We start from the raw sequence: 16,928 nt of genomic DNA, 5'->3' as shown, positions 1-16,928 counted from the left end.
GCCTTTGCCATTCCAGTGAAACTCAGTTAAATGTGCTCCTCTGCTCCAGTTTCAGGTCTTCTGCAACCTCTTTCAGGATTTGTTTTGTTTTCTCTTTAGTTTGTTGCATTTTTGTGTAGCTTGCAGTTCAAACTGGGAGGCATTAAAAAAAACAAGTCAAGCACATTAGTTCATAAACTGATTACAGATTTATTTTATTAAAAAGACTTTTAAGATCACAGAAAAACAGGCTTTGATAGTATGTCGGGGCAACCGATGTCAACTGCATGGCAGAAAAAAAACGATCCAATCCTCTCTGATATTTACAGCGAAAGAGGTTGAGAAAAGTGATTGTTGACCCAAAAGAGGGCGAGTAAAGGTATGGCTGAAAACATTCAGAACACATTCAAACACATCTGCCAGACAAAGACCCATCACTGCACTGGATAAGAACAATGACCAACAACAAAATCTAGAACTTCCTGGATCCGTTAACACTGAATGCGGGTGCAAAAAAAAAAATGTAAGCGGCTCGTTTTAACCTGTAGGGTGATGGAACGGCACAGATGTTCTGCTGCTAATTACAATCAGATGACATGGCGCCTAAAAGCTGGTATCTATGGTAACCGCCTTAACAGGTGAGGGAGGGAAAATACTTGGTAGTATGTAGGCCACAATTTGGCAACAAACATCATACGTATTCAAGAAAAAAACTGTACAAACAAAACACACTCGATTTAAAACTTTAGTACTAAAGCTACAGAGTTGAAAATATGTTTATATTTTTTTTAAAGCATTTTTACTTCAAAAAAACTTATTTAGAGAGTGTGAGACAGCAGGGGGGCCGGGGTTCTTTGCTCCTCACAGTCAAACAGACCTCGATACTCGATATGCTTGGACTTCCTCTGGGTCAGCCGAGAGCTGCTGATCTCTTGTCTAGGTGTGTCGCTACTCGGCCATCGTCAACACCAATACTTCACGTCAAACACCACATACAAGAGACGGCGAGCAGACAGCAGGGGACGGGCCAGCGCTCAACAGCAGAGAAGTGGAACCTTGAGGAGAGACATCCTGTTTATGTTTGATTCAACCAGAAGGACTAAGGTGCAACACCAAAAGAAGGGGGAGGAGGGGGCTGTACAGAGAACCATGGTGCTCTATGATCATGAGTGGAAATCTGTGCATCGCAGTAACAGGAACTGTAAAAACTGGGCCGGCCAGAGGGTTTAAGAGCCAGAGGGCCATCGGAGCCCCTACTGACGAGAGCTAAACCGACGGGCTGCGGAGGAAAAGGAGGAAGAACACAAAAAGCGACGAAGTTCTTGAATAATTCTGACCGCAGACCCTCTAGTCTGTGTGAGGGAGAACAGAGTGGATCCTCTCTTCCAGGTTGGTTCCAGCTGGTGCTGATCCACTTGACGAACATCCTTCCATCGTGTCTCAGAGAAAGATAGACATACTTTAACACTTTTTAACACAGTATATTCTTCTTCGTAAAGAGTTTGATTGTTAGGCGGTCCAGGTTTAGCCGTCCCAGACCGGCCCTCCTTTCAGTTTCCTCCTCCATCAGGATGCTGAAGTCGTGATGTTAACACGTTCCGGATCAGAACATGGGCATGCTGAATCCCTGCAGAAAAGAACACAGAAAGAAAATCAAGAAACCTTCGAGATTACTGAAGATAAAAGCCGCCATAAAAAAACATAATTCATATGCAAACAAATTGAACAAAAATAAAAACAATATATCGAAATAATTCTAGATCTATAAAATGTGAAATAAAATTTATATTATTTAAATTTCTTTCAATTTGTTTCAGAGTTCATGCCTATTTACTTTATTTGCCCATTAGGTATAAGTCACATTTATTAATCAATTGAGTTTTTAATTTAATTCTCTGATTTATTTATTTGCTTTTCTTCTAAACTCCCATTAATATTATTTTCCTAAAATTATTTCTGTGCAATTATTTTCAAATTTGATGTATTGTATTCTTTATCATTTAAATATTATAATCCTTACCAGAAATTCAAGTTTAATAAATTATAAATTACACAAAATAGGCAAACGCTAAAATGAATATTACTATTGTTTTTATTAAGTGTGTAGTGAGAAATAAGAAAATAACTCAATTCTTAAAAGCAGAAAATAAATATAAACTTAGGCCACATTTTATGAATTCAAAATTATTTGAAGTTATTGTTTTTATCATTTTTGCTATAATACTCGCATTTATAAAGCTATTTATAATCCATCAGTAGTAAATGTAAACACTTACGGCTACCAAGGTATCTGAGACCCGTACAATATATTTCCCTCCATGTTGTTAAAATCAGACCAGTCAGAAACATTGTCTAATCTGACATAATCTGCCTAATCTGACATTAAAATCCTTGAAAAATGAACAGCTGATCTAGTGACCAACTTCAGTAAGGAGTATAACGACCCCATCACATCTCACAAGGTAAATGCACAATTTGTTTAAATATTTTCTTAAATGACATACCGACTCATCTTCTATCATTGCTGCAGAGTCAAAGAAGTCTGGTCTTAATTCTGCTCTTTCACGTCTGTTCCTTGATGGCGGCTGAGAAGAAAAAATGTATATTATTTCAGGGTTTCTTAAGTTTTCCTAAAATAATAACTGTTTAAAAAGGTGAGAAAGAGCAGAAAGTTAATATATAAAGCGAAAGGAAACATATTAAATACTAACTAATGCATCTGGACCAGCGAGTGTTTAAATGGGAAATCAATTTCCTCTTCCATCTTTACTCGTCTAAAGTCTTAAATAAAATTGTTAGAGTCAAATTAAGGACTTCTGAATGACTCGATACACATCTGTCTGCAGAGGTTTTGTTAAATAAATGTAAAGCTATTTAATGGAAGACTCTTAAGGCTGCCACCTAGTCGGGGGTACTTAACTCTGTGGACGTGCGCTCGTGCTCGAGGAGGACCATTTTTACGACTGCGTACGCGGTGTCACACAATAAACTGCTCAGTGGGAAAAAGTCTCCACATCAAACTGTTTTATATGTGACACGCAGCTCCACGCAACTGGCCGCAAGTATGTGCAGTCAGGCGTACTGCCCTTCTTCGTCCTTAGTCTGGCCTTCAACACCACTTTCTACACGACAAATTAGCTCTGCCTCGTCATCTGATGACGCCACGGCAGAAAGAGTGGGAAATTTCTAGGAATTTGTGTTTTTAGCTGGTTTCTTTAAATGTCTGAAATTTAAGCACTAAGGTCCGGTGCATAATTTGGATCCAGACATTACAGGCATTTTAGATTCCTGGATAAAACTGGTCCAAATGCTGTTTATGGGTTGAGCCGTGTTTACTGACCAGGTCGATCACCATGGTATCTTCAAACTCCTCGTTCATGTCTTCCAGTTGGCCCCGCGATGACATCATCACGTCTTCAAAGATCGGCTCTGCGTCGTCCTCCATCAACCCGCGGCTGGAGGAGAAAATATCACTTAAACAGTGACGTGCTTTACATTCAGTGAAAAGCTGAACACACACTTACACAGTCTGCCGGACGCCCTGATTGCTTCGCGACTTGATGTAGTTCATGCCCGTTCGGTCTTTTCTGTTCACCTCCTCCATCTTCTGCGGGGCGAGCCATGACATCTGCATCTGAGGACTGGAGGACACACAGACTCAACTTTACCAACTAGTACCCGCAGTAATCTGTAAAAACAAAGAAGCTCTGTCTTGTAACCAAGCAAGATGTCTGAAAGTTTTATCTCCGTCTGCGGGCGAACGCACTTGTGGACGTAGTCGTTCTCCGATCCTGGTTCTGAGTCTGGATCAGGCATATGTTCTGCGGGTCTGTTCTCTCGGAGAACTGTTGAGGTGAGCTGAGGAGTCTGGAGTGCACTCGGCGTCTGAAGCGTGTCGTTTCTTATCATCCATGATCCCTCCACACTGCTCTCCTCTGGAAACAAGCGCAAAGGTTCACACTAAGGACGAGCTCATCTCTTTGCTGCAACCTGACTCAGGCTCATCTAAACGCTCACCCTCGATGCGTTTCTTGTGCAGCGGGGGCCGTCCCTTCTTGCTGCGCACTGAGCCAGTCTTGCTGCTGGAGCCCGACGTGACGGACATGTGGTCCTCGTCGCCACCCGTCAGCAGGCTGTTCCTGTAGGAGATCAGCGGCAGCCACACGTCCTCCCGACGCTCCGACATCGACTCCGACATGAACTTTTCCAGGTAAGAGTGACTGGGGAGAAGGCATCGATTTTGAGTTTTATGGAACTTCAGTTTAGCCAAAATTACAGTAAATTAAATACATTAAGGGAATACTTACACTGTCTTTTTGTCTTGCCTTATTAGTTTGGAGGAGAATTCACTCAGGACCTCGAGGAAGGCCAGATTGATGGGAGGAAACTCCGACCCTCGAGGATTCTGGTACTTGAATGCAAACTCTATTCCATCCCTGACACGACAGAGAGGTGAAAAGGTTAAGAGAGAGCAGAAACAAGGAAGGCAAAAGAAAAGGAAGCCATAAAGCAGCAAATACATCATGATGAGCTCTCGTTTTAATTTTGTAACAGTTTGTTAGCATCCAGCTGAAGTGCTCCCAGCTTTCATAATGTCTAACTTCAGAGCAATCAGAGATGCAACGATCCAGCTTTTCCTGGCGGATGCAGATTTCTGGCCTACTGGTTTTGTTTTTCTTTGGTTCTCTAACTACAGCACAGAAAAGAAAATGATGCAGGTTCTGTAAAAGGCAGTAGTTTTCAATAAAACCAAAACTGATAGAATATCAGGATTATTCCCGTTTATCCATCAAAGCCAACACATCTGAACTTTTATTAAAACATTTTATTAAACTACACGCTGTTGGTTTATGTGTTTAGACCAGAAATGGCTGGAGTTCTTCATTTTAATTGATTTAAAGAATAAGAACCACTGATCACAGCCAGTCAAGGGACAATTGTTGGGTTCTGATCCCTGGCCGACTGATTAGTGCATCTTCAAGTTACCCCGCTCTGAAGATTGACAGTAGCATTCAGAATCGTACTTGTGTAGCGTTGCGACAGCCTCTCTGGTCTTGATTTGGTCCAGGCCAAAGGTCAGAGCGAAGCGGCGGGCCAGCTCCTTGATGCCGCTCACGTGAGACGATGTCCGATCCAGATTGGGACCCTGGTCCTGCAGGAGCTCATTGAACAGCTGCAACACAAAGTAGAATGATCGTGTTTGTGGGCGGGCACAAGAAGGTGGTCACAAATCTGATAGCTGAGAAGGTGTGAATGCGTGACTCTTGGTGCCTCACCTGCTGCAGACTGAGTATGAGTGTTTTAGCACAGAGAATCTTGTCCGTCTGTCTCGTTTTACTGAGTGTTTCCTTGATGATGTCGCCATAATCGTTGTAGTACTGAGGCACAGAAATGAAACGGACAAAATAGGCCATCAGATTCTCATCAAAACTCTCAGCTTCATCCTTTTATTTAAATCCATTTCCTGCTTTACGCTCAATGCAACCAAAAACAATAAACCACTGCAGTGTCGTCACTTTAAGAACATACCATTATACCATTGTTATTGTGCAGATCAACAAACCTTCATGTAGTGTTTGAAGATATCAGCAGCAGCAGGCATGTCCACGATGTCGTAGATTATGAGCTTGCAGAAAGCAGCGAGCAGGTTCCTCCTCTTGTGGAGGGCCTCGATCTTATTGGCCTCGTCCTCCTCGTCTCCCTCTGCAGACGCAAAAATAGACATGGAGAAAACTGATGAAAGGGACGTCCTCCACTCATGGAAAAGATAACGCACGTGGCTCTAGTCTGTCACACCGACATGCTGGGAAATCCTCACCCATGCTCTGGTTTTCATCATCCTGGTCGATGAAGACATGATCCAGGACGAAGTTTAGCAGCTCGTTTTGTAGAGTACTGTCTGGGTTGAACACCAGCGGCTGGAGACCCTCTCTGCCCCCAGTAATTAGCTGGTAGCTGAATATCATCAGCAGGTCACAGAGGAGCATGAACGCCTAAACGATGGAGGAAAAACCATCCTTAAATAAAACCAAAACAAGACCAGCCCACATGTTGTGCCTCAGCGTACGCGTTAAACCAGACGGCGCCGAGCCGTTTCTCACACCTGCTCTTTAACTGGCGTGTTGACGTTGGACAGACACTGCTGGCATACAGCGAGGAAAGACTTCACCACTCTCCTGAGAGCTAGGAGGTCATCCTACATGCAAGAGAGACGGATGTCATTAGTGAAGTGTCAGAAATACTAAGCCCTTCAGTAGAAATCAATACAACACTAACAGTCTCATTCTTTAGTCAGAAAGTCCCTCCTTTATTCAACAACACAGCAGATTTAATGAAAGACTGAGGTCTGGATTCACTTCACTAATGGAGAGCAGTCGACATCCTGTCCAACAGCTCAGAAAACGTCATTAACACCACTGGCTGCTACCGACCTGAGGATGTTACTTAAATATTATCAATTCATTTAAAAAAATGTAAAATAATAGAGTTGATTTCATGTAACACCAGTGTCAAATTTTTGTTTAACCAAGTCCAGAGAAAATGTACTGAACAGATATCAGGTAAAACAAAACAAAACATAACCCTTTCAAGAATTGACCTTTTGCCACTTTATGATGTTTACCCAGAGTAAACTGATTGTGGTACACGTTTGCAGGAAATAAGAATACTGCTGTTAAATTAGTTATTTGGATGTTTCAAAAATTCTCACATACTCTAACCCTGTGTCTCAAGATAAAGCTGAGATCTGAGCATGGAGAGGGAAAGTGCTTTCAGAGAGGTAAGCCAAGCACCTTGCTGGGGACCCCCTCTGTGATCTTCACCAGCTGCCACAGGATGGAGTAGTGAGAGCACTGCAGGGCCTGCACAGCTATCTGCTCTGGCATGGAGCCCTGCTCTATGCCCGCCTTCAGCAGCCGGTAGCAATTCCCGAACAAATCCCACCTTGTTAGGTCATGAGCACTGAAGAGGAAACAACACAGGAAGCGGATTTCAAGCAAAAAAGATCATTGTTACTTTAATAGGATTGGCTGTGATATCTGTGGTGCACTGTAGAGCTTCAGGTTTGAAACATTTATATGATTCAACCATAAAATCAGTCTTCTTTCGCTAGTAATGAAATGTAAGTAGATCTTACTTATGGAAAGCTGTGAGTCGCTTAAGAGTAGACAGAACACTGTAGATGTCATCGTCGTCAGCTTCTTCCCCCTGCATGACAACAAAATACACCGGAAATACACTTGATCAACAAAATTTCAGCGAACATTTCAGCAGATATAATGACGGCTGAATGCATTAGAGCAACGTCGCTGTGTTTTATCGTAAAGGTTTTTACTTCTTTAAATTTCCCAAGCACCCAATATGCAGTTCTTATGACATTATCAACCTGAGTATGTAATATTTACCTGGCTGGGTTTCATAATTTTTACTCCCTATAAATCATGAAACAAGTGTTGAGGCTGGTTTCTGATTCAGCAGCGTTGAAACTGGAGGACATAACGACCACTTTCACCCTCTTTGCTACATTCTCACGCTACTCTCCAATTTTGAGAGAGGTATCTCAATCCTTGTGGTTTTTAGTATAACAATGACCATCAGTGGGACCCATTGTGGGGTTCCTTGAGACGACATTGTTGTAAATAAGCGCCGTTTAACTAAATAATCTGAACTGAAACTATCTCTGTAGTTATGCTGCTATAGGCTTAGGCTGCTGGAGGACATAACGACCACTTTCACCCTCTTTGCTACATTCTCACACTACTCTCCAATTTTGCATTATTTACTGTTATTTCAGTTTTTAACTTTGTTCTCTCTATTCTCTTCCTAGAAGCTACACCTGACCTGACTCTGTGTCTACCTGTGACACCTTTCTGGAGAGGAGAATCGTCCGAGCTTCTGCTGGCAACAACTTAATGCTCACCCTCTACCAATGATCCACATGGCCCTGTCTTTTAGTGTTTAACCCTTTCTCTCTCCTAGACATGGCGATTGACTGAGCTTAACTGTAACTAATTATATGTGCTCTCTTTCAGACTCTAACCTTGAAAACTGGCTCAGAGTTTATCTGTTCTTTCTTTCTAGATGAAACGACTAAAGGAGCTACATCCATTAACATTTACTTTTCCTTCCCATAGAAAGTACTTCTGGATCAGTGCTTCTGTGTTCTTTTTGTGTCTCTGCTCTGTTGTCTCAAACCCCCAGTCGGTCATGGCAGATGGCCGCTCATACTGAGCCTGGTTCTGCTGGAGGTTTCTTCCTGTTAAAAGGGAGTTTTTCCTCTCCGCTGTCGCTACATGCATGCTCAGTATGAGGGATTGCTGCAAAGTCAACGCCAGTGACTGTCCACTGTCTCTACAAGCTCATCTGGGAGGAGTGAATGCTGCAAGTCACTGACTGGATGCAATCTGCTGGGTTTCCTTAGATAGAAAAACTTTTTATCCAATTTAAATAAATAACTAATTCTGACTGCACTGTTCAATAATTAGGATTAATTGGAATGTATGAACCTGACTTTTGTGAAGTGCCTTGAGACGACATGTGTTGTGAATTGGCGCTATATAAATAAACTGAATTAAATTGAATTAAATGCTTTTATAGTCAACACTCGGTAGCTGCTCCAACATGGTGCAATTTAAACAAACGGATGTTAGAAAGGTTCAATCAGATGAAAAACAGCAGAGATTCTTCTGTTTTTTCCTGCCAACTATGTGAACATTCAGTAAAAACAGGAAACTAATAGCAAACCAGTCATCATAGTGTGTTATGGGTCCCCATCTTGTGATCATTGTTTCTTTTTTTTGGCATTGGAACAAACAGATCGGTCTCATAATCTGGACTGTCTTAGATAAAGAAACATTTGATTTAAATCAGGGTTTGTGAAAAGTATCTTCATTTTAAACTCAGGAGTTTAATGCATTGTTTTGTATTTAACTAAATGCAGTTCTAGAAACTTAGATCCAGTTTAAAATAAAAGTAAAAAGGATCTAGAGGCCCAAACTCAACGTTTTGTCATATTAAATAAAAATGTTTCCATACCTATCCAGACTTTTAAAGTAAAGTAAAATTCCACCTTTTTCTACACTCTGTAAGAAGACTGATTTAAACTCAAGACGTCTTTTAGCTATGGAAAATGCTGGATTTGGAAATGATGGCAGCTTTTAGGAAATCTTAGAGTTAAAGGTCTACATTCTCCAGGAAAGACACAGAGAAACTACTGTTTCACTAATCCTGAACTCACTAATTTCACTAATTGGCAATATGAGACTTGAGACACTGTCAAATGTCAACTCCAGAAATATTTTGTCTTTGTTGGAAAACTAAGATTCTGTTTCCGCGACTGCTCTTTTATACAGAAAGCAGGAAGGCTAATAAAATACTCTCTGATGTTTTATGTCTTCTTACTATACGGTTCTTAAGAGGAATTTTGATCAGTTAAAATGGGCATCGGCACTGCAAAGCTTTACAAAAATTGGAGATTGAAAATCAGCCACAAAACTAGTCGCTCCATCTGTAAGGTGTGCTGTTTTCTGGAGCAAATAACTTTAGTGTTTCTGCGAACAATATTTCCACCTGCCACAGGACCGGTTTTGGCTCATCTAAGGTCAGAAAGTCATATTTTCACCACGCTTCAACAAAGACACCAAACTTGATTTTTGAGGCTTGGCTTCTTTTTACTAAGAATACATAGACGACAGAAACAGTTTTTCACCGATTCCCCCCTTTCTCCCCCATCATACCTCCTGCAGCAGCTCTTCAACCGAGTGAACAAATCGATCGGACATCTCGTCGATGAGCTGTGAGCGAGCGATGTCCACGCGGTTCATGATGGTGTACTCCTCAGAGCACAGGATGCTGTAGGTTTTACTGCAGGCCTCGAGCACGTCCGTCTCAATGTGTTTCTCCACCACTAACCGGATCTGCTTCAGTAAGGCATCCAGATGCTTTTCCATGCGCCCAGCACTGTATACATCCAGGTCAAAGAACTGCGGGATCTGCAGCAGATTGGCTACTTTCTCTGCATCAGCCTGGTACTGAGAGGGCAAAGACACAGTGACCAAAGTTAAAAATATTTAAAGGCACAAAAGAGGAATGTTTCAGAGAGAGACAGATCTACCACCACCTGACACTTTAACACCTGGTAGAAGAGTCAATTAATATTGTTGCAGTGGACTACACTGACCTTTTGTGAATAGATAAATTAGACTTTGAGCGATTTATGTGACAAACAGATTGGTCCAAGCCGTTAGTCACTGGCTGCTCTCTGTGAAGGCTTACCTTGGATAATAACATTGGAAGAGCCATGATGAAGTGTTCAGTGAGTTTATTTTTGTCGTCTATTTGGGTCTTCCTCTCCTTAGCTGTCAGGACCTGCAAAGGAAAAAACGAGACACACCTAAAGCTACGCAAACTATTATCTTCTCTTATTTAACGGATCACATTATTCGTTTTCATTTCCAAAGCACCAAAAACTTAAATTACAAAAACAGATAAAGTCACCACTTATATAGACCAAAACATGGATAAGCATAACCAAAAAAAAGATTTTTTGTTTCACTTTTCAGAGCAAAAATGACCAAAAAAACGCCATCAGAGCCATGCCCCTCCTAAACAGAAATGGATTACCATATAAGTATGATGACATATTATCTGGAACAGCAGAAAACTGATTTTCTTGACAAAATGACCATTCCTCTAACTGAATTATGTAAAATGTATGCATGGTTGTTTATTGGCAACCCAGAAAAGGATGGAGTGAGCACTTTGGCTTTGCCCAATGACCCAATGAGCTGGAAAAGTGGGTAAGATTGATGAAAGTAAATTGGGTGAAGAGGATAAAATTCTAACCAGCTATTAAAAGCAGTGCCTCTGTTCAAAACAGTCTGTGCACGAGGATAATGGAAAAAGTTGAAATCTTGGCATCAAGAGCTCACCTCAAAGCTGAGGGATGAAGACACAACATAGTTGATTTTACGATCAAAAGGACGAACAGTCAGTCAGCAACTAGATAATAGAGGAAACTGAATTTTGTTTGGGAGCACAAAGGTTTACTGTGATTTTTATTACTCAAGTGTCCTCTCTCTGTGTAAAACATCTGATGTAAGTGTATTGCTCTGTTAAATGAATAAATTATTGCTCTCTGCATCAGTAATTTGCCCCAGCGGTCTTTTTTTCTTAGTGTCTGAGCTAAATGAACAAGAGAGCACTTTACTGCAGTTGCTGTCTCATTATTATTTTAACTACCCTTTAAAATCAACATGTGCAGGACAAGCCTGAAGTCAAGTCAATTTTTGGTGTAAATCTACATGTTTTAGAGGAAAAACAAAGAAAGAGTGGCTTATAACGCATTGGGGGCGACATCTCTATAGTACAGTTGAGGAAAAGACACAATTATTATGTGTAGAAAAGTGAGACTTTCTGCTGCTTCCGTCCACTGTGGCAAACGTTTTATGCAACCAATGCACAGCATCCAAATTCAATTATTTGAGTGAAAGTTGATTGGAGAAATGAAAGTGCTGGTAAATCAGATTAACCTAGTTGATTGCAATTAAAGCAGAAATTGTGTCCACCTGAATCCTGCAGGATCTTTTTGTCACAAGAGGTCACTCTCAACTGTGGCAGAAGATATAGGCTTATCAGGCTCCCTGAATAAGTTAACATTCCATCAGAACACATTTTTCCTGACTCCTTCCTTGTCGCTGGACAAATCATACAACCCTTCACATTATGAGCTCCTATTTGAGTGGCACAATCTGCAATTACCATGTTCCTCCTGGGTGGTCACTGTTATGCACTGATGTTAGTTTGATATTATGTACGCAACATCAGCCCTCTTCAACAACTAAATAAATCCATTTCTCAATTTCAGACATGGAAACAAATGTAACCATTGCAAAATCCAAATCAGAATATAACTGAAAAGAAAAGCTTGTTTTTTTTAAAAAAAGATTACATATTCATTTTATATCAAGGAATTTTCAAATAACCCACTCGTTTGCCAGTGCCTCTGCCAACAGGTGGGTGTGCCTCGGCTGCCTGTCGGATGGTGCACACAGTCAGCTCTATCAATGCACTCTCCTGTCTTTCTGACAACACTGCAGAGACAGAAACAAAGTCAGTTAGAAACATTGTCGAGACAATGGCCAGCAAAAGTCCGAAACAAAGACAGGATTAAAACAGAGCTAAAGTTTCATGAAACAAGGTTTTATTACATCATTTCTCTTCCAGCTGCTTTTCAAGCTGTGATGTACTTGATGTGAAGTAGCTTGGAGGCATTTCACAGACATCCACAGAGAACAATAACAATGTGTCAAAGAGCTGGCCTTACTCTCTTCTCCCTGAACAGGCTCCTCCAGCAGAAGTTCAGTCATGCATTCCCAGTCTTTCAGCAGCTCCTGAGAGCTTTCCCACAGCGAGTCGACCAGGTACGCTGCGTGCTCGTGAAGCTAGACACACAAAGGCACATCGAATTATTGATGAAGATAGGCTTTGAAGGTATTAGGGGAACGTGTTGCTAAAACATATTTTTTTTGCATCCTATAAAGACTGCATTAATCTAGTGTTTCACATTTGCCTTCTCCACTAGCATAGCCAGAACAAAAATACATAACTCAAGCAAAAATGTTTGGAAACACTATAAAAAACAAAGCTAGTTAACTTATGTTGCAGATTGGTGATTAATGAGTAGGGAGCTTCTATACTCTGTGTCCTACCTCGCTCTCCAAGAAGAAGAGAACCAGCATACGGATGAGATTCCCATTGGGACTGCTCCTCCCTCTCCGTTTAGCCAGAGCTTCTTCGGCCTGTGGGTCATGGCGACTGAACAACCTGGAAGAGATGGAGAGTTTTAGGTGGAAAGTAAAAGATAAAAACAGTTTTATATCAGGTCAAGGTGCGCTTGATTGCAAACATGTCAGGGTTGGACTTACTTTCTGTGAAGAAACTCTCCTGCAGCAACTGCAACGGGTCGGTGAGCCGAGTAAACCAGGTGGTACACGTTCTCACAGTCTTCATTTGACAAAGCGTCTTCACTGCCCCTGAAGCAGACAACCACAGTAGGTTACAGACATGTCAGATCAAATTTCTGGGTGGACAAAACACTAGACAGACAATTCCACAATATTCAATGGATCCCAGTTAGTAACCGATATAAACCAAATTAACTTCGACTTTTGCATCTCTATTAGTTAGGGCTGCTAAAGGTCAACTGAAAACTGATTTTGCAAATGTATTCATATCTTTAAACATCTGTCACATTACTAACCTTAATGTAATCTATTGGGATTGTCTGTTAAATGCTTTCTTCCAGTGCTGCCCTGTATTTATCTCCATCCATCTTCCCATCAACACTGATCAACTCCCCTGTTTCTGCTGAAGAAAAGCACGCCCACAACATGATGGAGCTACCACCATGTTTCAAAGTGGGGATGGTGCAAATATAAGTGTTCCTCCACACAGTGCTTTGCATGTGGGCCAAACAATTCAAGTTTGGTCACATCTTATGAAAGCACCTTCTTCCACATGTTTCTCCTACATAGACTGTGGCAAACTGTAAATGGGACTTCATATGACTCTCTTTCAACCAATGGCTTTCTTCTTGCCATTCTTCCATCAAATTTCTCCAGAACGTCCTGAGCTCTCTGATGTGTGACTTGTTTTTCATGATGATGTTTGTTCACTAATGTTCTGTAACAAACTTTAGAGGCCATTACAAAATATCTATATTTATACAGGGATAAAATTAAATACTGGTTGACTTTTTACAATTGTTATCCATTTTATTTAGGGGTACCACAGTAAACGGCATCCAATAAAAATGCACACCAGTATTAAGGTTTTTTTATTCGCATTTGAACACAGTGTATCATTTTTTTTTTTTTTCCACTTTACAATTATGTGCTACTTTGTGTTGGTCTAAAAACTAAAATTCAACCCAACCACCTTAAAGTTTGTGGCTGCAATGTGACATTTAATAATTTTGTGCTGGCATGCTGAGAGGCACCAAACTACTTACTGCAGGATGAGTGTAACCAGTCGGATGGCCTCCACAGCCACGTCATACTCCTTATCCAGCGTCATCGATACAATTCGGTCCTGCCAAGACAGGCACGTTTAGGCAGACGAGCAACTGCAAAGAACTAAACTAAACCCCGTTGACTCCTGACTGTATTACCTTAAAGCGGTTGGTAAAAAGCTCAAGCTTGGGGAATAGCTCTCTGTTTGTGTAAAGGTTTTGCAGAGCCTTCAGGCATTTCAGACGCACCTCTCCTTGCTGAAAACAGAGGAAACATCTCAGTAGATAGAAATATATTTAAATCCCCTCTCTTGTCTCTGTGCACGTCACTGGAACCTCTGAAAAGTAGTTGTGACCAAGTGCTCACCCTATCGTGTAGTGTCCAGCCAACATATTTTAAGTAGCTATCATTGAGGAATGCATCGCTGTACATCTTCATCCACACTCCAATCTCCTCAATGCAAATGGCTCGAATCTCAGCAATAGCATCTCTAGAACATAAAGACCACCATAGCAGAGTTACAAGTCTGTGTATTTATTTATAGATGGATCTTTGATGAAACTGTTGCATAACTTAGCAAAGTGATAAGCTGAAGGTTTACCTGTAGCGATGCACAAAGATGCCCTTAAAGATGGAGTTCATCATATTTTCTATTTCATCCTGATTTTCCTGGAGCTGAACACAAAAATCCCCAAAGGTCACTTTTAATGTGGCTAAAAACAAGGTCTGCTACATGTCCCTCTAAACACTGAGACACAGTGTGCTAGGTTTCTTAGATGCTCCGGTAATCTATCATCCTTTGCTTCTACAGAAACGAACACTCTAAAGTAAAGGCTACTACACATTTTTATTTTTTATCTGTTCAAATTTCACTCTTTTCTATATGCATATTTAAAGTGTTCTAGATGATTGGAAGGATCGACAAACGGATGGATGGAGGATAGACGGATGCGTAGATCAACAGATTGATGGAAAAAAAGGGTTAATAATTGATAAATGGGTGCCGTTTTTAGACAACAGGGCAGCAAGTAAGGCCAGGAAATACAAATCATTTTTCATACTCTCATCTTTTTCCATACTAATCCAGACCTGGAAAATACTTGAATCAAATTCTATATTTTTCAAGACTGTGTACAAACCATTTGAAAAGTCTAGATCAGGCTCAAAGTAGCAAGTTGCTTCTGCACCTAGTTTACATTTACTTAGCATCTTGTTCTATAACTGATTCAGGTATATGATTAAACAAGCCTATCTACCTACTTTCTGCGCACTAAAGATTTTACAAGATTTTGTTGAAAAAACTCAAATATTTAGAATGAATCTTAGGTAATACTGTTCATAAAAAAAGAGAAATTAAGTGAAAACACAGATTTAACATGAGCCAACCTCCTTCCTCTTCTGTAGCAGCAGCTCCAGCTTCTCATTGGCTCGTTTGCCAGCTATCTTGTTCCTCTCCGCTTCGTATTGCCTCTGGGTGTTATCCTGATGAATGCTTAGGTTCAGTGCAACATTAACTAGCGCTGTCATCAGCTTCATTGCTACACAGAGTCGAGAAATATTATATTAAATATTCAGAACTCACAGTCAGGTGTATTTTGTTACAAACATAAAGTTTTCCCTGATCACAACCAATCAGACCAAACAGATTTCCAATGGCCTCTGCTGTGTTTGAGAATACCTGCTAGCGTGGAGGTGTGTCTGAAGGCTCGCACTTGGGAGTCCGACAGTCCAGTAAGGAGGGAAATTACTGTATCCATCATGTACTCGTCATAGATGATGCTGTACTGACACTGGCGGATCAAAACGCCGATAAACTCGCAGAAGTTGTAGCGAAACTTTTTCCACATGGGGCCGGGCATAGTTAGAGGATAATCTCCACTGTCCTGTTGACAAAAACCGAGTGATTTTACCATCTGGACTTGTAATATGTCTCAAATATGTATTTGATGTTGTGATCATAAAGGAAATGTTCCAGCTTAAATCTAGCAGAACACTGATGTTATTTGATTCTAATTCTCCAATGAGCTCGAGGCATTTTGCAACGTCAAAAATGGCTCAAGTGGAGGGACGTTACAGACCAGAGGTCCCAAATACGCCGTGCAGGATTATTCTTGCCTTTGTTAGAGCTCCGGAAAGTTCACACAATTATGTGTCGTATGGTTTTCATTAAAAAACACAGTTACCTCATCAAATTCCTCTGTCATCTTACGGATAATCTCCGCATTTTGCATGTTCCTGAACATCTCTATCCTCACAGTGCCTGGGTACACAAAAATAAGACATATATTCTTATTTGTTTTTTTCTGGTCAGGCGAAACAAGGGAAGCTAAATTTGAGTTGTTATAATGATGTAAAAGCTTTAATAAAACAAAACAAAAGAAAAAGGCTCACCTTTGCAACCGGAGCACTGGATGAAAAAGTTGATGAGGTCCAGCAGAGCTAAGTCTCTATCTTGCTTGTATGCCTCAATCCACTCATCAACCACAGACTGCAAATAGACAAAACAATGACAAATGTTCACATCTCCAGTTCTTTATTGCTTCTGTACAAAAGCTGCGTTTGGCAAATATGTACAAAATAAAAATAAATGCTTATGTCACTTATTTGCAATTCGCTACAAAGAACAGCATATACAGCCCACAACTGCGCAACCGTTTAAGGCCACCATAACATTTTAGGGTGATACTTTTTTAAAAGGAATATTATAACGACAAACTCTTTAAGGAAGTACAGTTGTAGCACTGTCCTCTTTTTCTTGGCCAATTTCTAAAGTGTAAATACAAACATTAAATAGGAATTTATGGTTGATATTTCTACAGCAGTTAGACTTGAAATCTGGAACCTGCTAAAGCAGAGACTGAAAGACGATGGATGTATGGCCAAACAGATGGATGGATGAAATGTGGGGTGACAGACAGATATATGAATGGAAGGATGAGC

At 40.7% G+C, this 16,928-nt stretch overlaps 1 protein-coding gene across 3 annotated transcripts in view; it reads right to left on the bottom strand.

Annotated features, from left to right (window-relative positions):
- Nucleotides 1-165: 165 nt before the first annotated feature.
- stag1a (stromal antigen 1a) overlaps nt 166-16,928 on the bottom strand; it is a 55,840-nt gene continuing 39,077 nt past the window's right edge. For all 3 annotated transcript variants that reach the window (XM_047346050.1, XM_047346048.1, XM_047346051.1), the window contains 28 exons: nt 16,380-16,476; nt 16,172-16,248; nt 15,667-15,871; nt 15,375-15,526; nt 14,590-14,663; nt 14,355-14,478; nt 14,147-14,245; nt 13,988-14,067; nt 12,903-13,010; nt 12,687-12,801; nt 12,302-12,419; nt 11,965-12,068; nt 10,252-10,344; nt 9,714-10,007; nt 7,115-7,185; nt 6,771-6,939; nt 6,083-6,175; nt 5,798-5,972; nt 5,543-5,682; nt 5,256-5,357; nt 5,004-5,152; nt 4,287-4,415; nt 3,997-4,199; nt 3,746-3,914; nt 3,504-3,620; nt 3,320-3,434; nt 2,484-2,564; nt 166-1,606 (listed from right to left, as the gene is read on the bottom strand). In XM_047346050.1, coding sequence (XP_047202006.1) covers nt 1,583-1,606; nt 2,484-2,564; nt 3,320-3,434; nt 3,504-3,620; nt 3,746-3,914; nt 3,997-4,199; nt 4,287-4,415; nt 5,004-5,152; nt 5,256-5,357; nt 5,543-5,682; nt 5,798-5,972; nt 6,083-6,175; nt 6,771-6,939; nt 7,115-7,185; nt 9,714-10,007; nt 10,252-10,344; nt 11,965-12,068; nt 12,302-12,419; nt 12,687-12,801; nt 12,903-13,010; nt 13,988-14,067; nt 14,147-14,245; nt 14,355-14,478; nt 14,590-14,663; nt 15,375-15,526; nt 15,667-15,871; nt 16,172-16,248; nt 16,380-16,476 — 3,477 coding nt within the window. In that variant the 3' untranslated portion in view covers nt 166-1,582. The remainder of the gene's footprint in view (nt 1,607-2,483; nt 2,565-3,319; nt 3,435-3,503; nt 3,621-3,745; nt 3,915-3,996; nt 4,200-4,286; nt 4,416-5,003; nt 5,153-5,255; nt 5,358-5,542; nt 5,683-5,797; nt 5,973-6,082; nt 6,176-6,770; nt 6,940-7,114; nt 7,186-9,713; nt 10,008-10,251; nt 10,345-11,964; nt 12,069-12,301; nt 12,420-12,686; nt 12,802-12,902; nt 13,011-13,987; nt 14,068-14,146; nt 14,246-14,354; nt 14,479-14,589; nt 14,664-15,374; nt 15,527-15,666; nt 15,872-16,171; nt 16,249-16,379; nt 16,477-16,928) is intronic.

This window comes from Girardinichthys multiradiatus, chromosome 19, assembly GCF_021462225.1.
Source record: "Girardinichthys multiradiatus isolate DD_20200921_A chromosome 19, DD_fGirMul_XY1, whole genome shotgun sequence".
Classification (NCBI taxonomy): domain Eukaryota; kingdom Metazoa; phylum Chordata; class Actinopteri; order Cyprinodontiformes; family Goodeidae; genus Girardinichthys; species Girardinichthys multiradiatus.
Note: the sequence above shows the minus strand (reverse complement) of the source record. Positions and strands in the feature narration are given on the sequence as shown.